The 22,659-nt window shown below is 44.1% G+C and overlaps 3 protein-coding genes across 3 annotated transcripts; 1 reads left to right on the top strand and 2 right to left on the bottom strand.

The window, feature by feature from the left end:
• Positions 1-6,264: 6,264 nt before the first annotated feature.
• Positions 6,265-6,694, bottom strand: BJ212DRAFT_1489395 (uncharacterized protein; the record flags this gene model as incomplete). The annotated part of the gene is made up of 2 exons (XM_041341415.1): positions 6,265-6,314; positions 6,361-6,694. The coding sequence occupies 2 exons, from the start codon at positions 6,692-6,694 to the stop codon at positions 6,265-6,267; spliced, it is 384 nt and encodes a 127-aa protein (XP_041185337.1).
• A 10,576-nt stretch (positions 6,695-17,270) lies between these two features.
• BJ212DRAFT_1206414 (uncharacterized protein) lies at positions 17,271-17,627 on the top strand (the record flags this gene model as incomplete). The annotated part of the gene is made up of 1 exon (XM_041329159.1): positions 17,271-17,627. A coding segment is annotated over one exon (357 nt), but the record flags the coding sequence as incomplete, so codon positions are not given.
• A 2,099-nt stretch (positions 17,628-19,726) lies between these two features.
• BJ212DRAFT_1290626 (uncharacterized protein) lies at positions 19,727-19,903 on the bottom strand (the record flags this gene model as incomplete). The annotated part of the gene is made up of 1 exon (XM_041332091.1): positions 19,727-19,903. The coding sequence occupies one exon, from the start codon at positions 19,901-19,903 to the stop codon at positions 19,727-19,729; it is 177 nt and encodes a 58-aa protein (XP_041185335.1).
• Between the last annotated feature and the right edge of the window lie 2,756 nt (positions 19,904-22,659).

The following is a 22,659-nucleotide window of genomic DNA, read 5'->3' as shown; positions in this document are numbered from 1 at the left end:
CCTCCATGGATACCCTGCTCACTTCTGATGGAACTAGTCATTCTGAACAGAAACCTATGGTTAAACCCCTGCCATGGTCCACTGAATATGCTAAAGTCAGTAACAAAGCTCAGCAGTTTGCCCTAGCTGCAGGTTTAGAACAGAAAAAGAAGACTTTTGAAGACTTGTCCCCTCCTAATCTCCATGACTTCACCAATATTTTTGCTAAAGATGGACTTAACCAACTCCCCCCCTGAATGACCCCAGTATGACCATCACATCAAAACAAACCCAGATTCATATCCCAAAAACATCGAAAATCTACCCACTCTCCATTGCAGAACAAACCACCATCAAAGCATTTATAGATGAAAACATACAGAAAGGCTTTATTTCTGAGTTGAAATCACCCCAAGCTAGCGGTTTCTTCTTTGTAGGAAAGAAAAGTGGAGATCTCAGACCCTGCCAAGACTACCAGTACATCAATGATTGGATGATCAAGAACACTTATCTGCTCCCACTCCCTTTGTCCCTTGTAGCACAGTTGCACAGAGCAAAGTACTTCACTAAAATGGACGTATGATCCAGATACAATAATATCCATATCCACCCTGATGATAGATGGAAAGCTGCATTTACCACTGAGTTCGGGCTCTATGAACCCAACCTCATGTTTTTTGGTCTTTGCAACTCACTGGCCACTTTCCAAGCATACATGAACTGAATGTTCCAACAGGAAATTAATGAGGGATGGTTGGTGATCTATATGGACAACATCCTTATCTTTTCGAATGACCTTGACGAACATCATGCATGGACCTGCCGTATTCTAACCAAGATACAAGCAGAATGACTCTTCCTGAAACCAGAGAAGTGCACTTTCGACACTCAAGAAGTAGAATATCTCGGTATGATTATTAGACCCAGATGTATCGCCATGGATGTCACTAAAACCAATGGAATATGCAACTGGCCTATCCCCACCACAGTTAAAGAAACCAGATCATTCCTTGGGTTCTGCAACTTCTACTGAAACTTCATCCCCCATTACTCTGATATTGCACAACCTCTTATTGATTTGATGAAGAAAAGCACTATGTTCCTCTGGTCTGAACCATGTCAAAACATGTTCTCTGTATTGAAAGAATGCTTCCTTAAGCAACCTGTCCTCCGAAACCCTAATCCCACCCAACAGTTTGCCATCGCCACAGATGCCTCCTTAGTAGCCACAGGAGCAGTCCTTCTTCAGACTGATGAAAATGGTGTTTACCATCCCTGCGGTTACTTATCTCGATCCTTGAACCCCACAGAATGAAACTACCAGATCTTTGACCATGAATTATTGGCTGTCATTTGTGCCTTGACAGAATGGTGCCACTATCTCAGAGGAAACCCTCACCCTGTCATCATATTCACTGATCACAAGAACCTCCTCTATTTTTGCACTGCACAAAAATTAACTTGTTGCCAAGCCAGATGGCAACTCCCCCTTTCATGTTATGATATTGAGCTCCATCATGTCCCTGGAATGAAACTCGCTGCACCCAACACTTTGTCATGGCATGCTGATCATGCTCCAACTGAGTCTGATAACGAAGATATGACTCTTCTCCCTGATTCCATGTTTGTCCAACTCCTTGATCAAGAACTCATGACTATGCTTGCATATCCCGACCCTGATGATACTGATCCTATCTTTCAAGCTGCATCTGATGCACTTAATGGCCTCTGCCTTCCTCCCATGAAGTCAGCTCTCTCTGATTGGACAATTAAAGAAGATATCTGTCATATCCCACAATCTGGACCCACATTCCATCATATTCCCACGCCTTCCGAGCCTACATCCAGACCCTATATCCGACTCATTCCCAGATCCCCTTCTGCTGTGTACTCCACACCTCAGCAGGATTGACTATGCTCCGGATTTACCCCTGAGCTCCGGACCTCTGGATCCTCACTGCTAGCCTGATCCATACAACCCTATCCTGTCCACCCTATGCGCACTCCATCCAGCAAGACATCCGGACTTCACCTTGTCTCAGATTCCGGACTATATCCACCTTCTCATATTCCAGTCCTGTATCCACCTTGTCTTCCAGATCCCCAGATCTCCAGACCTCTGGATATTAACTCCAGACCTATTCCCACCCTCTGTCCAATATCCTGTGCCTATCCCCATTTAGGCATTCTCTGCCTTCCAGCTTTCAGTTACCTCTTGTTCTATCTTGCTTATTGATCCTTGTACAAGTCCTCATCTCTGAGTTCATTTACTTATGTTCTGACTTACTTACTAATGTGTTTCCACATGCTCGTACATAGCCTTGCTCCTTTGCTTACTGATCCCCTCAGATATTGTTTAGTATATAACCCCTGTAGGTACTCCTGTAGTTCCTTAGTCTGAATATCACCTTAGACTTGCCCAATCTTCTTCTGGACTTCAGTCCATCTGAGTTTGTCCTTTTCCATAAGGCCTAGGGATGGATTCCCCAGGCCGGAATTCCAGACCTTTGGATTTGTCCCCTATGTCTCTATCCCAAGTCTAGGGATTGCTTCCCTAGGCTGGAGTCTTGCCTTTCTGGCACTTACCCCCTTTCTGGACTTAGGTCCACTTCCTGTCCCTCTGACTCTACCTTAGGATAGTCTACCTCTGCTTGCTTCTGCATCGGACTTCATCTGATGTAGCCCCTATTCCTTCCGGACCTCCTATCCTTCCATCCTGTTTTCCTGTAGAAGTATTACCTTGCAGTGGGAACTCTCCTGAGCACTTCCCGCGCTCCTCCAGAACTCTCCTGCGCTCCTCCAGAACTCTCCCACACTCTTCCAGAACTCTCCCGCACTCCTCCGGACGTTTCCCACGCTCCTCCGGAAGTCCTCCCACACTCTCCACCAGAGTAGCCAGCCTCTGGAAGTCCTCCAGACTTCATTGGACCATCATTGGACTTCCTCTGAAATGAAGGGCACATACTCAGGTAAGGGGCACAGCGTATGAGCTGAGGCCAAGCCCCTCTGAGTCAGTCTCTCTCCCCCTTGAGCAACATGGTTCTTAACAATATCCTGTATTACAAAGATCACACATATGTTTGCCCTGTGGGACAGTGCGCTATTCTTGACTGCACTCATGATCATGCTACTGCAGGCCATCCTGGTTGTTTCAAAACAGAAGAACTTGTCAAACATGACTTTTGGTGGCCTTCCATGGGTACCTATATTCGGAAATATGTCAAAGGTTGTGCCCTTTGTCAGCAAATGAAATCTGATACCCACCCCACAACACCTCCCCTTGTGCCAATCCCCTCTGCTGCCATGACACCCTTTGCCCAAGTCTTGGTTGATCTTATCACTGATCTCCCTCCTTGCACTGGCTTTGATTCTATCATGGTCATGGTAGACCATGGGCTTATGAAGGGGGTAATTCTCATCCCCTGTATAGAAACCATCACCTCAGAAGGTGTCACAAAGAAGTTTTTCAAATATGTTTATCACCACTTTGGACTCCATGAAAAAGTCATCTCAGACCACAGGCCACAGTTCATCTCCAAGTTTTCTAAAGCTCTTGCTAAGCTTTTGAAATATGATATCACCACATTCACCACTTATCACCCACAAACTGATGGACAAATGGAACACCTTAATCAAGAATTGGAAACATACCTTCATATCTATTGCTGCAATAATCTCAAAGATTGGGTGGAACACCTTCTCATGTCTGAATTTGTCCACAACCACTGGAAACACGACTCCTGCAACACATCACCATTCTTCCTTATGATAGGATATGAGCCCAGAGCTCTACCTCACATTCTACCCGATTCCACCATTCTCACTGCAGAAGAACGACTCTGCCTTCTACAAAAGATAAGAGAAGAAGCTATCTCCTGCCATAACCTGGCAATGCAGCACATGGCTGCACAATTATATGGAAAGAAGTATCAACCATGGAAGGTCGGTGATAAGGTTTGGTTGTCAGGAAAGAACCTTATCACATAACTACCATCAAAGAAGCTTGCTCCAAAGCAATATGGTCCCTTTATGGTGAAAGTCATACTTTCCCCAATCACATTCACACTCCAACTACCGGAACAATGAAAGGTTCATCCCACATTCCACGCTTCTGAGCTATCTTCCTATCACAAAACTGAAATCCATGGTCTGAACTTCCATGATCCTCCCCCAGACATCATAGATAACAAAGAAGAATATGAAATTGACACTATCCTATCACATAAAGGCATGGGTACACAAAGATGCTATCTGGTATCCTGGAAAGGATATTCCTCTGCCAGTAATGAATGGATTCCAGAAGAGAATCTCAGTAATGCCTCAGATGTCCTCTCTGCATATAAGAAAACTCACCAATTATAACCCCAAAACAATGACCTCTTCCTTTGAAAGATTACAACACTGCCTACTCCACCTTCAACACCTTACCACTGCTATGAACCTCACCTCTGAAAACATTACCTCCCCATCCTTGACTGAAACCACTTTATCCAGTGATTTGTCCCTCATTGATTACTTCACTATCCTCAATGAAATTGAGAACAACACCCTCTTTGAATCTGCCATCACATCCCTACAATATGCTATTGAGATAGATCAACTCTTAGGAGAAACTGGAGCAATCTCTAGTGGACTCCTCATCAACGTCATCAGATCCGCCAGTCTCATTGAGCAAACGGCTAACCTCATTGACGATGATTGTCACAAAACCATCTTCTGCCACCCTCATATATGCATTTGCAATACTGCAATCCATCTGTTGCCTTCTAGTACTAAAAAAGCTATCAGAGAGGCTATCCATATCATCACTGAATGAATCACTGCAAACCCAGTTGCATGACCCCCATCTCCACACATTGCAATCCCCATCCCACTGCCAGTTCTTCCATCACCTACCATTGAGTGTACAAATAGTATTCTCAATCCTGCTGCTGTACCTTTCATACCAGCTTCTCCTGCTCCTACCCCCATCATGCCCACTACTCGCTGATACCCCACAAGACAAAGATCATCTCAGGTCAAGCGAGAACCATCCGTTTCACCCACTGTTAGAAATCACAAATGACACTCTAGATCCCCATCACCACTGCCGCAGTCCTCCACTGTCACCACTGTAAAAGTAGAAACCATTGACAATGTCATGTGTTGTAGCTGCCATGTCACTGGCCATCATCATAAGAAATGCCCCAACTATTATTGCTGAGTTTGCAAGGAGTATGCACCTGGTCACTTATCGGTCTTCTGTAAAGACTTGAAGGGTGAAGCAGTTATCCCATTGATCTGGACTGATCTGGGTTTTTACGAAGCTCTCTCCCATTGGGAAACTGAGCAGGATGCTATCTACCATGCTGAAGAAATAGCTGAAGACTTGCAATGGAATAATGACATGATCACTGGTCAATTGTCCATTACTGAAGAGCAGGATGACCTGTTGGATTCTAACTATGATGCTGACCCTGTCTACTGGGCTAACCAGGATAACTAAAGTTGGTGACTTTGTCACTAAACGAGGGGTAATGTTACAGTCGACGTATGCCCCTATTCATTTTCTCTTAACCCTTACCTTGTATTATGTCACATGCTACATATTGCCACCACTAGACTTATCTCTGACTCGTCTTATCTCTGACTCACATTGTATTACACCACAATCACTATCGCCATCGCTAGGTGATCTATTCTTGCTATCTCTGACTCATCTTCAATCCCATGCCTGCCCTAAAGCACCTGTAGTTCACTATATATAGTTCACCTGGTACACTGTAGTTCTGCACTTAATCTTACTAGGTTTTACCTGGAACTTCCTTCATTTAAGACCTCCAATCTTAAGTTGTCTGAACATTGATATTCAAGTTGAGGACACTCTCCTTGCCTTGTCTTATGACCCTTGCATTTGCAAGGTCTTGAACCGACTCTAGCCATTGCTCTTATTGAGCTGCTATTGTCTTAACTATCCTAGTTCATAACAAAGCTTGAAGTTCATTAGCCAAATGAATTTGAGGAGAAGGAAAAAAATGAATTTGTTTTGGCATTTCCAATGAATGATCAGCATCCTGTCCTAAGGATTAGTTGGATTGTGATTTGAAGAAGAAGAAAAAAACATACTTCAGTGAATGCATAATCATGCATATATGCATGTGGACTGTCTTGAACAAGACAACGTACTCAATCAATGCGAAATTGATCTGGTGGAATAACACAATCATGCAGGGGAAGAAGGTTGTATGCCATTACAATATTCTGCTGTGCAATGGTCATCATCATGGGGCACACCACCATCACTGCTCACCAAATCATTGAAATGTCCTTCTGGGCAGCCAGCCATTGAGTTAGCCCTACCTCTTAATCAGCATCAGTTACAAGAGTCATCAGTGAACTTACCACAAAGGCTTGGTATGGAGGGCACTGCTTTATTGATCATTTCTGTGATGATGTGGTTTTGGTCCATGGAAGATGATGTGATTGTGTTAGAGGTAAAAACAATGCCTTTGATCTTGTCCCTTGAGAGGCTATGGACTTGCTTGTGGGCTGCTGCACTAACTTTGGGCTGGACATCACCACCAACCAATGTTGCAGCCTCCAAGGATGGACTGGTAGTAGCTGTAGCTGTGAGAGTGGGAGTGCATGTCAAGTGTGAGAGTAGGCTGGTGGTAGCTGCAGGAGTGGGAGTGCATGCTGAGTGTGTAGGTATGAAGTAAGGTGCCAATGATGGCATTGGGGGCATGCATTGGGAGTGTCAGTGTCTTTCAGAAGATCTTGCAGGACCTAATGTCTAGTAACAATATTAAAATGTGTCATGAGCTATAGAAGAAAAAACTTACATGTATAACATTGGAAGCCAGTATTTCATCCACTGTTGGATTGTATGTCAGCGCACACTCAGCATCAGCATTGCTGCCCAGCCAATGGGGTATGGGTCTGGTAAGTTGGGTTGGCACTATGGGCACTGGGTCTGGCACTGGGGTTGGCACTATGTCTGATGGGTCAGGTGCTGAATGTGACAAATTTGTTAGAGGTAGTTTTCAATAACAAAAGAATACATACATGAGATGAACAAGAGAGCATTGTAGTTGATGGTTGAGGGAGCGCCAGCTGGGCCATAGCTGGCACCAGACAACAAGTTGCTGTAGCCAGCACTAGGCAGTGAGTTGCTATAGCTGATGTAGCTGTTGAAGCTGTTAAGGTTGCGTGCTCAAGGGGGTCAGATCACAAGGGCTTGGCCTCAGCTCATGTGCTGTGCCCCTTTCCTGAGTATGTGCCCTTAATTTCCGGGGGCTAGAACAGTTGTCTGGAGTTTCTGGGATTTGACTAGGGCAGACAATGGACGTCTGGATCTGAAACATGAGATAAATCTGACAGATGTCCAGATGTTACTTGGACAAGCAGATAAGACTAATCCAGACGAAGTCTGGACTAGAAACTAACAGAGGATAGACTACCCTAAGGTAGAGTCGGAAATGTAGTCTAGGATGCAATCCTAAGACTCAGAATATGACAGGAGACTTGGCTTGAGTCTGGAGGACACAGGAATGAGCAGGAACTAAGATGATATTCGAACTGGAGTATTTCCAAGAGTTACAGGAGGTTTATATACTGTAGGTATCATATAGGAATCAGTCAGCAAACATAAAGGCTATGTATGAAACATATGCAAAGTCTATTAGTAAGTAGGACAGATCACAAATAATGAACACTGGAAATGAAATGTATGTAACGGATCAATAATCAGAAGGAAACATAGTTAACCAGAGTCTGGAGACAGGGGAAGTCTAAATGGGGTTGGGCACTGATATAGGGTTTGGATTCCAGAAGGAAGATAAAGATAGATCAGATCATTGGAGATCTGGATCTCAGATCTGGATATCCAGAGAAGCAGATTTAGAGTTGAGAGTCTGAAATGGCATATGACAGAAGCTAGCACTTGAGGGACCTGAATAGCCATAGTTTAAATGGCCTGTGCATCAGGAAAATGTGATATGGCTATATAGCAATCTATAGCACTATAAGATGCTATATAGGGGCCATAGAGCCATAGCTCATATAACCAAGTGCCCAATTGTGTAGGCTAGTTACAGCAATATATAATGTGCTATAGTGTGCTATAGTACCATACAATAGTATGGTAACTATATCCTACTATATAGATGACCAACATCAGACCCATTTCAAGCTATCTTGGTAGCTACTTTGTTGCCATTGTAGCTCTCAAAACCAAAAAAAGCGAAAATTTCAAGTTATATTTCAAGTAACTACTACAACACATGTAAACTACTAACTACCAAGGAGGCAAAAATGCGAAAATTACAGGAGGCAGAGGTAAGATAGCTAGAAAGAAGAATCAGAAAAGAAAGGTGAAAACACAAGAAAGACTTGCCAAATAATCAAAAATGCGAAAATTATTGAGGGGGAGGAGGGAAAAGAGCTAGAAGAAGGAAAGGGTCAAAGAGGAAGGAGAAGAAGAGAGAAAGACTTACCAAATAGTCAAAAATGCGAAAATGATTGAATGGAAGGAAGGAAGGAAGAAAAAGAGAGACAGAAAGACTTACTACCTAATAGTCAAAAATGCGGAGCTAGAAGAAGGAGAGGTCAGAGAGGGAAGGAGGATAAGAGAGAAAGCAGAAGAAACACTTACCAGATAGTCACTTGGCCTGCTAGAGATTTAAGTGGTACATGACGAAGTAGACAAGTGGACTTACTGGTTGTGTGCATCAAAGGGGGGCTCCTACTGGTGTGGATTGAAGCTGGTCATTGGAGGTTGTGGTTGTTCATCAGGAAGATTGATCTGCATGTCCACAGATACATGGGAAGGGTTGAGACTGGACCCTCAAGCAGGTTTCAGAATCATCATTTTACCTTTGCACTGCAGGGCACATCTGCTAGTCATACAGGAAGAATCATCTGGGGGAGGGAAAAGAGCAATCAATTACAATTCTAATACAAATGAAAACAAACAATACATCTTGTGACTCAATGATGTACTTGTGACTGTGAGTTAAAGAAGCAGAGAAATGAAGGGGTAAGGATGTAAAAAAAGTGTGCATATGACAAACCAATAGAATCAGGAAAGGGGCCATGATAAAAGAACGACATGTGTATTACAACATTCCTTATCAATTGATCAGCATGGTATAATGAATGGACACATGTACACCACTTACCATGATAAGAAGGCCAATAGCCTATGGTGTGGTAGCCATGCATGATCCTTCAGTATGAGCACCAAGGTTTTCAGTAAAATCCATGTAGGCTCCTGGATATATTGAATTGTCTTCATCATGATCAAGAACCCCACTGCCAGTGGGGGATCCAGATCCATTGGCCCTGGATTTCACAGATGCCTTGCTGACATTGTCATCATCATTGACAACCCCAGGTTCAGATGAAGGGAATCTGGGTGCTCCAATTGGAAAGCTTTACTGACACACAAGCCTAAAACCTTTGCCACATGCTTAGCTTGGGACAAGACAATCCTAAGGATTTCACATTTGTCCTCATAGTGTCATATCCCATATGCCAGACATAGATCCCATCATATTCCCACGCTTTCCGGACCTATTTCCGGACCCCATATCCAACTCATTCCTGGATCCCCTATCCTGTCCACCCTACACACATTCTGTCCAGCAAGACATCTGGACTTTACCTCCTCTTGGATTCTGGATTACATCCACCACCTCACATATCTCAGTCCTGTTTCCACCCTGCCTTCCAGATCTCCAGATCTCTGGACCTCCAGATATTAACTGTTACTATCTCCAGACCTATTCCTGCCCTCTATCCGAGATCCTGCACCTATCCCCATTTAGGCATCTCCGCCTTTCTGGTTCTCAGTTATCTCTGTTTCTGTCTTGCTGATTGATCCTTGTACTAGTTTCATCTCCAAGTTCATTTACTTATGTTCTGTCTTACTTACCAATGTGTTTCCACATGCTCGTACATAGCCTTACTCCTTTGCTTACTGATCCTCTTGGATAGCCTCTAGTATATAACCCCTGTACAACTACAGTAGAGTCCTCAGTCTGAATATCACCTTAGACTTGCCCAATCTTCTTCCAGACTTCAGTCCATCTGAGTTTGTCCTTTTCCATAAGGCCTAGGGATGGATTCCCTAGGTCGGAATTCCAGACCTTCGGATTTGTCCCCTATGTCTCTGTCCCAAGTCTAGGGATTGCTTCCCTAGGCTAGAGTCTTGCCTTTCCAGCACTTACCCTCTTTCTGGACTTAGGTCCACTTCCTGTCCCTCCGACTCTACCTTAGGGTAGTCTACCTCTGTTTGCTTCTGCATTGGACTTCATCTGATGTAGCCCCTATTCCTTCCAGACCTCTGGACATCCTGTCCCTCATACCTCCGGGCATCCTGTCCTTCAGACGTTCCGTCCTCCATACCTCCATGTCCTGTCCTCCGGACCTCCAGACCTCCTGTCCTCCATACTCCAGACCTCCAGACATCCTGTCCTCCTGTCCTCCGGACCTCCTATCCCTCCATCCTGTTTTCCTGTAGAAGTATTACCTTGCAGTGGGAACTCTCCTGAGCACTTCCTGCATTCCTCTGAAACTCTCCCGCACTCTTCCGGACATTTCCCATGCTCCTCTGGAAGTCCTCCTGCACTCTCCACCAGAGTAGCCAGCCTCTGGAAGTCCTCCGGACTTTGTCGGACCATCATTGGACTTCCTCTGAAATGAAGGGCACATACTCAGGTAAGGGGCACAGCATACGAGCTGAGGCCAAGCCCCTCTGAGTCAGTCTCTCTCTCCTTTGAGCATGGTTCTTAATACATAGACTGCTTGAAGGTAGTCTCTGTCATCGTCAACTTCTGTATGGTCATGCTCAGAAAAGAGGCTCCTAAAGTTGTGTAACCGGTCTTCTGTGAACTTGAGCTGGTCTTTGTTGTTGACATGGATGGCTTCAAGGAACACAATGAAGTGCTCAGCTTCTTCAATTTCCCATGCAGTTGCCAGCATGCACTGGCACACAGTCTCACAAGTAGCCAGCTGTGTTTGATATTCTTTGTATAGTATTGAAGGACATATTTGCCTGAGGCCGTTTTCTAGGTGTCCAGCATGCTTTGTAAAATATCAATGAGTCTTTGGAACTGGATAATATACATATATGATACCTTGAGAAGAGATTTGCTGGATACATGTGGTCTGCATTCTTGCCCTATAACACAAGCTGCAAAACAAACCTTGAGTGGAGCTGGATCAGACGGGTATGGAATGAACTTCCTGCTTATTCTGTCACATATGAGCTGACATTGAGCACTGTGGGAAAGGTCTGGAGATGCTGATAGATTATAAAATAAGCTGTCTGACCCTTTAGTAGCAGAAGCCATAGTCATAGGTGGCAGTGTCTTCTCCACTGAGGAGATGCCTTTGAGTGAAGTAGATAGTTCAGAATGTCTGGTGTCAGGGGAGCTGCCTGAGATATGTGTGGAATTGAAAAGAGGTGACCCAGGAGTTGAAGAACATCTTGATAGAGGAGATGATGGGGGACTGCTTGATGGAGGGGGATGAGTTGGAGATGAAGGTGGAAGTGAGGGGGGCATGCTGGGTCCTGGAGTGACTGAAAAAAATCACCTATGTTTATGTGCTAAAGAGTTTGTCTCTCTGCCCTTAGTGTCTCTGGCTGTCAATGCAGCTGATAATACCAATACACTGTGAATACAGTCAGCCTGCATAAAGTGGAGTTTGAAAGACTTGGTGAATTCTTGACTGTGACACTGAGCACACTGCCTAAAGCAAATGTGCATATCATTTGCTCTCATTTTAGTATACTTATTAGTGTACATACCTTTGCCAGGCTGTGTCCCAACTGCAGTGGGGAGTTCCCTTCCATCAAAACTGTTGTTCTGCATCTTAATTCCCAATCTACCTGTTGGCTGCATGAAGTGCATCCACAACAATTGCCTGTTCCTGTTACGCTCGGTGTTCATAAGAATGGTTAAATGGTCACAAAGAGTCTAAAGTGTACACCTATGTACGAGTCGTGCGAGTTAAGCAGTATATTGCAGGCCCTGGTCTGTGTAGGTCAAGTTAAAGAATACAAGCGTAAGAGATAGAGTATATATAAGGGTATTAAAGCGGAGCTTTAATAAATGAATCGGAGATGGAAAGTAAATAACGAATCAGAAAAGAGAATAAGGAATCGTACGATAGAATGTTATGGAATGTCTGAGAATGATTAGTAATTGTGAATAAGTGAAGAGGTGAAAGGAAAAGAATAGAACTGTAACATTACCCCTGTTGTAAGGGTAGTAGGCACTGACTACTATCAAAGAAGACAATGCGATCGTTTATAATTAGTAAGAAGTTTGGAAGCGTTACCTAGTTCGGCTTCCTTCATCCATTCATTCTCGGAACTCAGGAATCCCTTCCATTTTACATAATATTGTCTTCGTGATGAAGATCCGCAGTGTCTGATGACCACTTCAACTTTGTGTTCTTCTTCGCCATCAACCAAGTCAGGGGGAGGTGGAATATAGTTAGGGCCGTGGGTATCGTTCTCTTTATAAGGAGAAAGGAGTGCGGCGTGGAATACGGGGTGAATGCGCCATTGCACAGGGAGTGTGAGTCGATAAGTTATAGGAGATAGTACGTCAATGATGGTAAATGGTCCTTCGCATTTAGGAGCGAGTTTCTGGTTAGGATATCTGAGATGGAGATTTTTGGCTTCTAGCCATACTTTATCGCCTTTAGAGAATGGTACGAATTTAGACATGATTCATTGACGCGTGGTGTTTTGTGTGAGTTCATGAGCGGCTAGCGCTTTGTCGCATGCTTTATTAAGTAATGAGAGTCGTTGTTCAATATTGGGGATATCGGATTTCGGATGAGAATCAGGGAGGTGATGTGGGTGATAACCCATCATGAGGTAAAAAGGAGGGGTTCCATGTGCGGAATGGTGGCACGAATTATGGACGAATTTGGCTAGTGGCAACATGGGCGCCCAACCAGTTTGGTCGTTGGCGCAGAAGATCCGAAGATAAACTTCGAGTTCTTGATTAACTCGTTCAGTTTCTCCGTCACTCTGAGGGTGGAAGGCGGTGGAAAGGGAATTCTTGTATCCAAGGAGTTTTCTGAGTTTGACCTGGAATCTGGAAGTGAACTGAGGTCCGCGGTCAGAGATAATTTTATCGTAAAGTCCGTATCTAGAGAATACTTTGGAAAAGAAAATATTTGCGACGCCTTCAGCGTCTATTGTCTTGAGACAAGGGGTGAAGATTACCCCCTTCGAAAGTCCATGGTCTACCACAACCATGATGCTGTCAAAGCCATCGGAGAGAGGAAGATCGGTGATAAGATCAACTGAGCAGTGAGCGAAGGGTCAATTAGAGATAGGAGTGGGAATAGGATATAATGGCGGGGTAGAAGGGTGTGTGTTTACTTTATTCTGTTGACAGATGCAACAACCTTCTACGAAGTTCTTGACGAATGTGGCTAGGCCTGGCCACCAGTAATCGCGAGAAAGAAGTTCCTGGGTTTTGAATCATCCAGGATGTCCGGCAGTGGGGGAATCGTGATGTAAGGAAGTGAGTTCTCAATGGAGATCTCCGGGGGGTACATAAGTAAGTCCTTTGAATGAGAGAATTCCATCGCTCAATTTCCAGTCAGAAAGAGCAGACCGGAGGGGGGGAGGAATCGAAGAGTCTGTGAGCGCTTGAAGCGCAGTGTGTACTACAGGGTCAATAGAGGAAGAAATACGTAATCTGTCCGTAAAAGAAGTATCAATGATGTTTACAAACATCGAATCGGGAAGGAGTTGAATACTAATATTGTCCTTTTTGTCACTATCAACTGGAAGGTGATCCATTCTATGGGAGAGTAAATCGGGAATAATAAGTTCTTTTCCGGGTATGTGTTGTATCTGGAGTTCGAATTGGGAAAGGAAAGTCTGCCATCTTGCTTGGCGTCTGTTCAAGTCTTGTACGTCTCTGAAATAAGTAAGGTTTTTATGATCAGTTTGTACGGTTATGGGATAAGGGGATCCGAGGAGATAATGTCTCCATGCTTTCAAAGCACGGACGATAGTGAGTAATTCTCAATCGTAGATCTGATAATTACATTCAGTGGGGTTAAACGATTGAGATAAAAAGGAGCATGGGAGCCAGTCTCCGTTATCGTTTTTCTGGAGGAGTACTGCTCCTGTAGCATATAATGATGCGTCGGTTGCTATCGCGAAAGGGGAGTTCTTGTTGGGAATTTGAAGGATAGGTGAGGAGGTGAAGATATGCTTCAGCTTATTGAAAGCTTCCTCGTGTTCGAAGGTCCAAGAGAATTCTTCGTCTTTCTTGGTTAGGTCTATTAGGGGTCTGGCGATTGATGAGTAGTCAGCAATGAACCGTCGGTAAAAGTTAGCAAATCCAAGGAAAGATCGGACTTCTTTCACTTTCATGGGAGTCTTCCATTCAGATATACCTTTTAATTTAGCAGGGTCCATGGCGATGGAACTGGGCTTAATGATCATGCCGAGGTATTCAATGTCGGTTACATTGAAAGTGCATTTTTTGGGTTTGAGGTGGAGGAGATTGTTGCGAAGTCTTTGGAGTACTTTATGAGTATGGATTCAATGGGTTTCTTCATCTCTAGAAAAGATGAGTATGTCATCCATGTATATAATAATCCACCCTTCCTGGATCATGTCTCTGAACAAATCGTTCATCATTGACTGAAAGGTGGTGGGCAAATTACACATTCCAAAGAACATGACCGTGGGTTCGAAAAGTCCCCTGGAAGTGGCAAAGGCTGCCTTCCATTGATCAGTTTTCCTCATACGTATGTTGTTATATCCCCATCGAATGTCCATCTTGGTGAATATCTTGGCGTCCTTAAGCTTATCTATAAGATCAGAGATTAGCAGTAAGGGGTAGTTATTCTTAACCATGTGTTCATTCAGGTATCGATAGTCTTGGCAAGGTCAGAGGGAACTGTCTTTCTTCCCAACGAAGAAGAATGGAGATGATTGGGGGGATTTGGAAGGAACGATCGTTCCTTTGGCTAGATGTTCGTCAATGAAATCGTTCATGGCCTTTTCTTCTTTGGCGTTAAGCGGATAGATTTTGCATTTCCGCGGTTCGAAGGATTCTTTGAGGTCGATCTTGTGGTCATATTTGCATTCTGGAGGAAGGGTACCGTTAGCTACATCACCAAATACATCCTTGTATTGTTGGAACTCTTCGGGTACAAGTTCTTCAAAAGTCTTCTTTGGTTTGGTGGCGTCCTGGGCGAGAGTTTGGGAGATATTGTCGGTCTTTCGGATATAGGTATAGAAGTCGTCATCATCGTTGATGGGATCTAGAAGATGTGGGATAGTTTCGTTAGCAGGGTCCCACTCTGGTTCTAATTCTTCTAGTGTGTCATAAAAGACGTCTTCATCTTCTTTGACTTCTTCGATGGTTGCTTTCTTTAGGGTACGCTCCCTTAAGCGGACTTCTTGACTAGTCCAATCGATATCTGGGTTTTCTTTCTTTAGCCAAGTCATTCCCAGGATAGTGTCTTCTCCTCCTAGAGAGGTTATGAAGAATCGCTTCTGCATAGGGATATCTTTAATTAGGAAAGAAAGTTCACAGTACCGTGTGATTCTTCCAGCTTTGTTCAACATGCCATCTACATTTCACACAGGTATCGGAGTTTCTAATTTGTGCGTGCGAATGTTTTCTTTGAGTATGAACTTCTCGTCGATAAATTTGCCTTCTGCGCCGCAATCAATTAGAGTGGCAGCTACGGTGGTTTTTTCGGTTTTCTTCGATCTGATGGTTAACGGTAAACAAATAGAGTTAGTATCGCCAACAGATTGTACTACTAGTCTGATTCTGGGAGTTTCTGACACCGTGGCAGGCTCCCCTAAGCAAAATCCTCTTCGTTGCTAGTTTCTTCTTCTTTAACCGGCTTCTTACCAGTTTTCTTCATTTGGCGCGTTTTAAACGCCTTCCATTCTTGGAATTCTTCATAATCGTCGTCAGGTGACTCCTTGATTACCCTTCTAGTGTCATTTGTAGCTGTGGGGTGGTTAGGGCAATTTTCGGCTAAGCCTTTCTTACCACACTTGAAGCAAAGGCTGTTCTTGCGCCTGCGTTGTCGTTCCTGAGGAGTAAGATACGTCTTCCTCATCTTCTTCTTATCGTCTAGGTCTTCTTCTATATCAGATAGAGGTTCTATTAAGGTCCTTCAGACCTCAATGTCTAAGGCTTTCTCTAGCCAGGTTTCGATGGTGGTAGGGGTGTTTTCGAAGGCGTAAATAGTGGAGACTATCTCACGCTTTAAGCCATTTCTGAAGAACATAATCTTTGTGTTCTGTTCAGTGATGCCAGTATCAGCGAGGATGGTTCGGAACAGAGATGCGTAAGTGGCTACACTACCAGTCTGTCTAAGAGATGAGATTCGGTGAATCGCCGTTTCTTCAACATTCTTAGGAAAGAAAATAGATTTAAATTGCTTAGCAAAATTAATCCAGGTTCCGTAGTTCTTTGTTGCAATAGCAGACTTGAGTTGGCCTTCAGCCCATTTAGCGGCCTCGCCTTTGGTCATAAGGCTGAGTGCGAAGATAACTTTCTTCTTGTCGCTGTCATATAGTTCATTGTTCATATCTAGGTACGCCTCAACTTGAAGTGCCCATCCCTGAGCAAGGCGAGTATTGCCATTGAAGGGTAAAGGGATCTTTCCAATTTCTTCGGCCATAATGGCGATCGGGTTCATTCAGGTTCTGGTGTTTCTGGGGTCCTACTCGTCCCTTGTGATTACACAAAGGGAGGAGCGTCTGGGTTCTGTTCTGGTCATGAGTTCGAGGGAACCGTGGGGTAGAAGGTAAACTTGACCTTTTGTTATGCTCGGCATTCGTAAGAATGGCTAAACGGTCACAAAGAGTCTAAAGCGTACACCTATGTACGAGTCGTGCGAGTTAAGCAGTATATTGCAGGCCCTGGTCTGCGTAGGTCAAGTTAAAGAATACAAGTGTAAGAGATAGAGTATATATAAGGGTATTAAAGCGGAGCTTTAATAAATGAATCGGAGATGGAAAGTAAATAATGAATCAGAAAAGAGAATAAGGAATCGTACGATAGAATGTTATGGAATGTCTGAGAATGATTAGTAATTGTGAATAAGTGAAGAGGTGAAAGGAAAAGAATAGAACTGTAACAGTTCCCCCTGCATTGTGAGGTTCACATCCATTGACATCTGATGCCACTGGCCATTGTCACCCTTGCTCTGGATATGTCTTTGGTGTTGGCAAGAACCTATTTGACAGGTTGCAGGAAGATCAATATAATTATCTGCAGGAGACTAATGCTTATCATCCTTTCCATGATGAGGGAGAGTGGGATCTAGCCAGGTTCTTGGTTGGAAACCTGAATCAGACTCAGATTAACAAGTTCTTGAAGTTGAAATGGGTAGGAGACTCTAAGCACTATTTGGCAGGTCTGACTCTTCCTTCACAGTTTAACACTTGCTCAAAACCATCTTTCACCTCAAAAGATCAACTTCTAGACTGGGTGGACACACTACCATGCTTTGCAGAGTGGAAAGTTTCATGCCTAGAGTTTACGGGCTACAAGACAACTCATCCCATCCAACTCATTTGGTGCAATGCTTTAGAGGTTGTCAAACAACTTTTCAGTGACCCAGTTTTTGCCAATCATATTACCTTTCAACCACATATAGCCAATGTCAGGAATCAGCACAAGTATGGTGATTATATGAGTGCTGATTTGGCATGGAAAATTCAAGTCAGTTTGTCCTGCTCAGTCCACGACTCAAAGATTAATTCCATATAGGACCATCTCCCATTAGGCACTACACAAGTTCCAATCATCTTAGGATCTGACAAAACTCCCATGACAAGAACCACTGGAGGGCTTGAGATGTACCCCAACTTCATCACTATCAGTAATCTTGATTCAGATGTTTGCTCCAAGGCCATACTTCAAGCTTGGCACTGTATTGTGCACATGCCCATTGCTAAGTTCTATGTGCATCCTGATCATCAATTCATTCTTCAGGTGTGGCTGTGGCATAAGTGCATTGATCTTGTCTGTGCCAACCTTAAACTGGCAGCCAAGAATGGTTGCTTTATGTCTGATCCTTCCAAGTTCATTCGTTACATCTTTATGTCACTCATCGCTCACATATGTGACCTACCAGAGGCTTCCATGATTGCTGCAGTCAGCAAAAATGTGTCTCCTCTGATGATAGCATTACAAGAAAATTTTGGTGATGGAGTTCTCTACCCCCTCATACAGGGAAACACATGCTACAGCTTATCTATGAGATCTCCAAAACAGTCAACATTTGAGATCTTGACAAATTCCAGAAGTGTTAAGAACCATGCTCAAAGGAGAGAGAGACCGACTCAGAGGGGCTTGGCCTCAGCTCGTATGCTGTGCCCCTTACCCGAGTATGTGCCCTTCATTTCAGAGGAAGTCCAATGATGGTCTGACAAAGTCCGAAGGAGCACGGGAAATGTCTGGAGGAGCGCAGGAGAGTTCCGGAGGAGTGCAGGAAGTGCTCAGGAGAGTTCCCGCTGCAAGGTAGTACTTCTACAGGAAATGGGATGGAAGGGTAGGATGTCCAGAGGTACAGAGGACAGGACATGGAGGTATGGAAGATGGAATGTCCAAAGGTACAGAGGGCAGAATGTCCGAAGGACAGGACACCTGGAGGTGCACAGGACAGGAGGTCCAGAGGTCCAGAAGGAATAGGGGCTACATTGGACAAAGTCTAATGTAGAAGCAAACAGAGGTAGACTACCCTTAGGTAGAGTCGGAGAGACAGGAAGTGGACCTAAGTCCAGAAAGAGGGTAAGTGCCGGAAAGGCAAGACTCTAGCCTAGGGAAGCAATCCCTAGACTTGGGACAGAGACATAGGGGACAAATCTGAAGGTCCAGAATTCCAGCCTAGGGAATCCATCCCTAGGCCTTATGGAAAAGGACAAACTCAGATGGACTGAAGTCCAGAAGATGGTTGGGCAGATCTAAGGTGATGAACAGGAACTAAGATGAGAGAGCAGGAACTAAGATGATATTCAAACTGAGGACTCTACTGTAGTTGTACAGGGGTTATATACTAGAGGCTATCCAAGAGGATCAGTAAGCAAAGGAGTAAGGCTATGTACAAGCATGCGGAAACACATTGGTAAGTAAGATGGAACATAAGTAAATGAACTCGGAGATGAAACTAGTATAAGGATCAATCAGCAAGATGGAAACAGAGATAACCAAGGACCAGAAAGGGGGAGATGCCTAAATGGGGATAGGCACAGGATCTCGGACAGAGGGTGGGAATAGGTCCAGAGATAGTACAGTTAATATCCGGAGGTCCAGAGATCTGGGGATCCAGAAGGCAGGGTGGAAACAGGACTGAGATATGTGAGGTGGTGGATGTAGTCCAGAATCCAAGAGGAGGTAAAGTCCAGATATCTTGCTGGACAGAATGTATGTAGGGTGGACAGGATAGGGGATCCAGGAATGAGTTGGATATGGGGTCCGGAAATAGGTCCGGAAAGCGTGGGAATATGATGGGATCTATGTCTGGCATATGGGATATGACACACATCTGCAAAATGATGAAATGAACACTTAACTTATGCACATTATGGACACTTATGAACGCTTACAACCCCAGTAGTGCGGGCTGCTGATTGGTGGAGATCCAGGTGCAACATGTAAGTGTTTGCAATGCCCAAAGATCACTTTATCATATTCAAGATCAAATAATGAAAGGTATGATAAGATGCATTGATCTAAATCTAGTACTACTAATAGACACCAAATGCTACTGCTAATGTGTGGTACAATTCTTTGTCAGTGAAGTTGTTGAGAAAATATCCATCAAAAATCTCCATTGAATTGCTCAAGTTGACCTCCTTGGGCAACAAGGTATTATATACAGGGATCAGTTCCACCCCATGAGTGATGTCAGTGAGAGGAATCATTGAACCATGTCACATTCTAGACTGTGGCTGTAAGACATTGTGAATGAATGACCACATGAGTCTCCATATCCCCATCATAGGCTCAGGTTTGTCTCTGATGACATTGAAGTGTTGAACATACACAAGCACCTGATTGAGCACAGGTGCTTTGATGGGCAGTGTGGTTGGCTGGAACATAGCTTGGACTTGAACTACACAAGGTACTGTGAAAATGAACCCAAGGTCAAGATACACCAGAAAGTTTGAAGAATGGATGCACCAGTACTCCTACTATTCTGAACAAGAACAGTATCACAATGGCCAAAAAAGAATTCACTGGACAGGGGTTCAGCTTGCAACAGTTGACTGGGCATGATGGTGCACTCATGGAAAGCTGAATATAGCTGAATGCAAAACTTGAACCAAGCATTAAAGAGCATCAGACTGCTCTGCATACTGAGATCTCTGTGGTTGTTGACCATCAAGTAGTGGTGGAAAGCCTGTGAGAAGTCAACAATGTCATATAGTGCTTGAAGCTTGAGAATGGTCAAGTGTTTGTGATTAGGATTGATGGTAACATTGAATGTGATTTTGGCATCATCAGACATGATTCCTTTCAAGAAATGGTTGTGTGCTGGGTGTGGGGCATGTAGATGTCATTGTGCATCTGGATTTACATGGGAAATCTAAGTTAATGCTTGGTCTATTTCTGGACCAACAACTTCATCATCTTCTGTGGAAACAACATTGATAAGTGGGTCATTGGAGGCTGACACTGGTGATGATGCCAATAGTGTGTAAAGCTTGAAAAGACAGATCATCTCCTCTCAATCAAGGATCCATGTAATTTGGTGAATGAAATCCTTCTGTCAACTGGTCTTCTTGAAAGGATATTTGCAGTGGGTGATGAGAAGACATTCCAAAACATCTGCTGAGTATTGAATGAGTGAGCCAACTTGTGGGATTGCACAAGTGAAGCTCTGCATAAGCTCCAGTTTGGGAATGAAAAAGTTGTCCTTGGCTCCACCTTTTTCTCATTGTGCCTCTGCATTGAGGATAGCCTGCTTATGATTGTGAAAGTCAGAGAGCACAGTTGACATGTCCTTAATTGATGCTTCAGTATGAACTGGATTTTGGGCAAGATAAATGAAATTGATCATTGCATGGACTGCACAAATGAATGCAGGATTTATGGTTCCCCACATTGTAGGTACTATGGTGTGCTGGATATCACAATGCTCTCTGCCAGTCATTTGCTTGACATGTGAGACACCTGACATGAAATGATGCACACCCACACACTTATGCTGACTCTAAAACTGTAAATTGAGCTCATGTCCCATGGCTTCCTTGACCCACTTTAGGACGTGGTCAAAGAAAAACTTGTGTAGGGTATGAAAAATTTCTGGAGTGAGAAACTTTGCTGGGTTTGCATTGTAGAGACTTGCTGTAGGGATTTCATATTCTGTGGGCTTGTATAGGCAGATATTACTTAGTGTTATGTTCGCACTTTTGGTGCTTATGTAATCATCATAGTTTTCACCATCTACCAGTACCAGTCTGAGACTGAGAGTTATTAGCATGATTTCCTACTCTCTCTGAGCACTGAGTCTAGTCCAGAAACCCTTTAGGGTTGAATAGCAGCTAGGCATAGCACATTTAGCCCAACATTAGAAGTCTACTTTCCAGTTCTCTTCTTGTTGTGTTTCCCACATTGTGCCTCTATATCGCCATTATAGGATGATATACCCACCCCTTCCTACTGATACTCCAGCTCTGATCCTCAGGATAAGTCACTCACACTATTGTGAACTGTAGAACCATGTTGCTCAAAGGAGAGAGAGACTGACTCAGAGGGGCTTGGCCTCAGCTCATACGCTGTGTCCCTTACACGAGTATGTGCCCTTCATTTCATATGAGGTCTGATGATGGTCCGATGAAGTCTGGAGGACTTCTGGAGGAGCGTGGAAATGTCCAAAGGAGTGCAGGAGAGTTCCCACTGCAAGGTAATACTTCTACAGGAAACAGGATGGAATGATAGGAGGTCTGAAGGTCTGGAGGACGGAGGGCAGGAGGACAGGAGGACCAGGAGGGCAGGATGACGGAGGACAGAAGGACAGGATGATAGGACATCCAAGGGTTAGGATGACAGAACATCCGAAGGACAGGATGCCTGGAGGTATGAGGGACAGGAGGTCCAGAGGTCTGGAAGGAATAGGGGCTACATCGGATGAAGTCTGATGTAGAAGCAAACAGAGGTAGACTACCCTAAGGTAGAGTCGGAGAGAACAGGGATTGGACCTAAGTCTGGAAAGAGGGTAAGTGCTGGAAAGGCAAAGCTCTGGCCTAGGGAATCAATCCCTAGGCCTGATGAGTAGGACAGACTTAGGTGGACCAAAGTCCAAGAGAGGATTGGGCAAGTCTAAGTTGATATTCAAACTAAGGAAAACAGGAGTATCTACAGGGTTATATACTGGAGACTATCTGAGAGATCAGTAAGCAAAGGAGCAAGGCTATGTATGAGCATGTGGAAACACATTAGTAAGTAAGACAGAACATAACTAAATGAACTTGGAGATGAAGATTCATACAAGGATCAATCAGCAAGACAGAACAGGAGGTAACCAAAAGCTGGAAAGGCAGAGATGCCTAAATGGGATAGGTGCAGGATATCACAGAGGGTGGGAATAGGTCTGGAGTTAATATCCAGAGGTCTGGAGATCTGGGGATCTGGAAGACAAGGTGGATACAGGAATGGGATATGAGAAGGTGGATAT

The sequence above is a fragment of the Suillus subaureus genome (assembly GCF_016647635.1).
Source record: "Suillus subaureus strain MN1 chromosome Unknown BJ212scaffold_271, whole genome shotgun sequence".
Classification (NCBI taxonomy): Eukaryota; Fungi; Basidiomycota; class Agaricomycetes; order Boletales; family Suillaceae; genus Suillus; species Suillus subaureus.
Note: the sequence above shows the minus strand (reverse complement) of the source record. Positions and strands in the feature narration are given on the sequence as shown.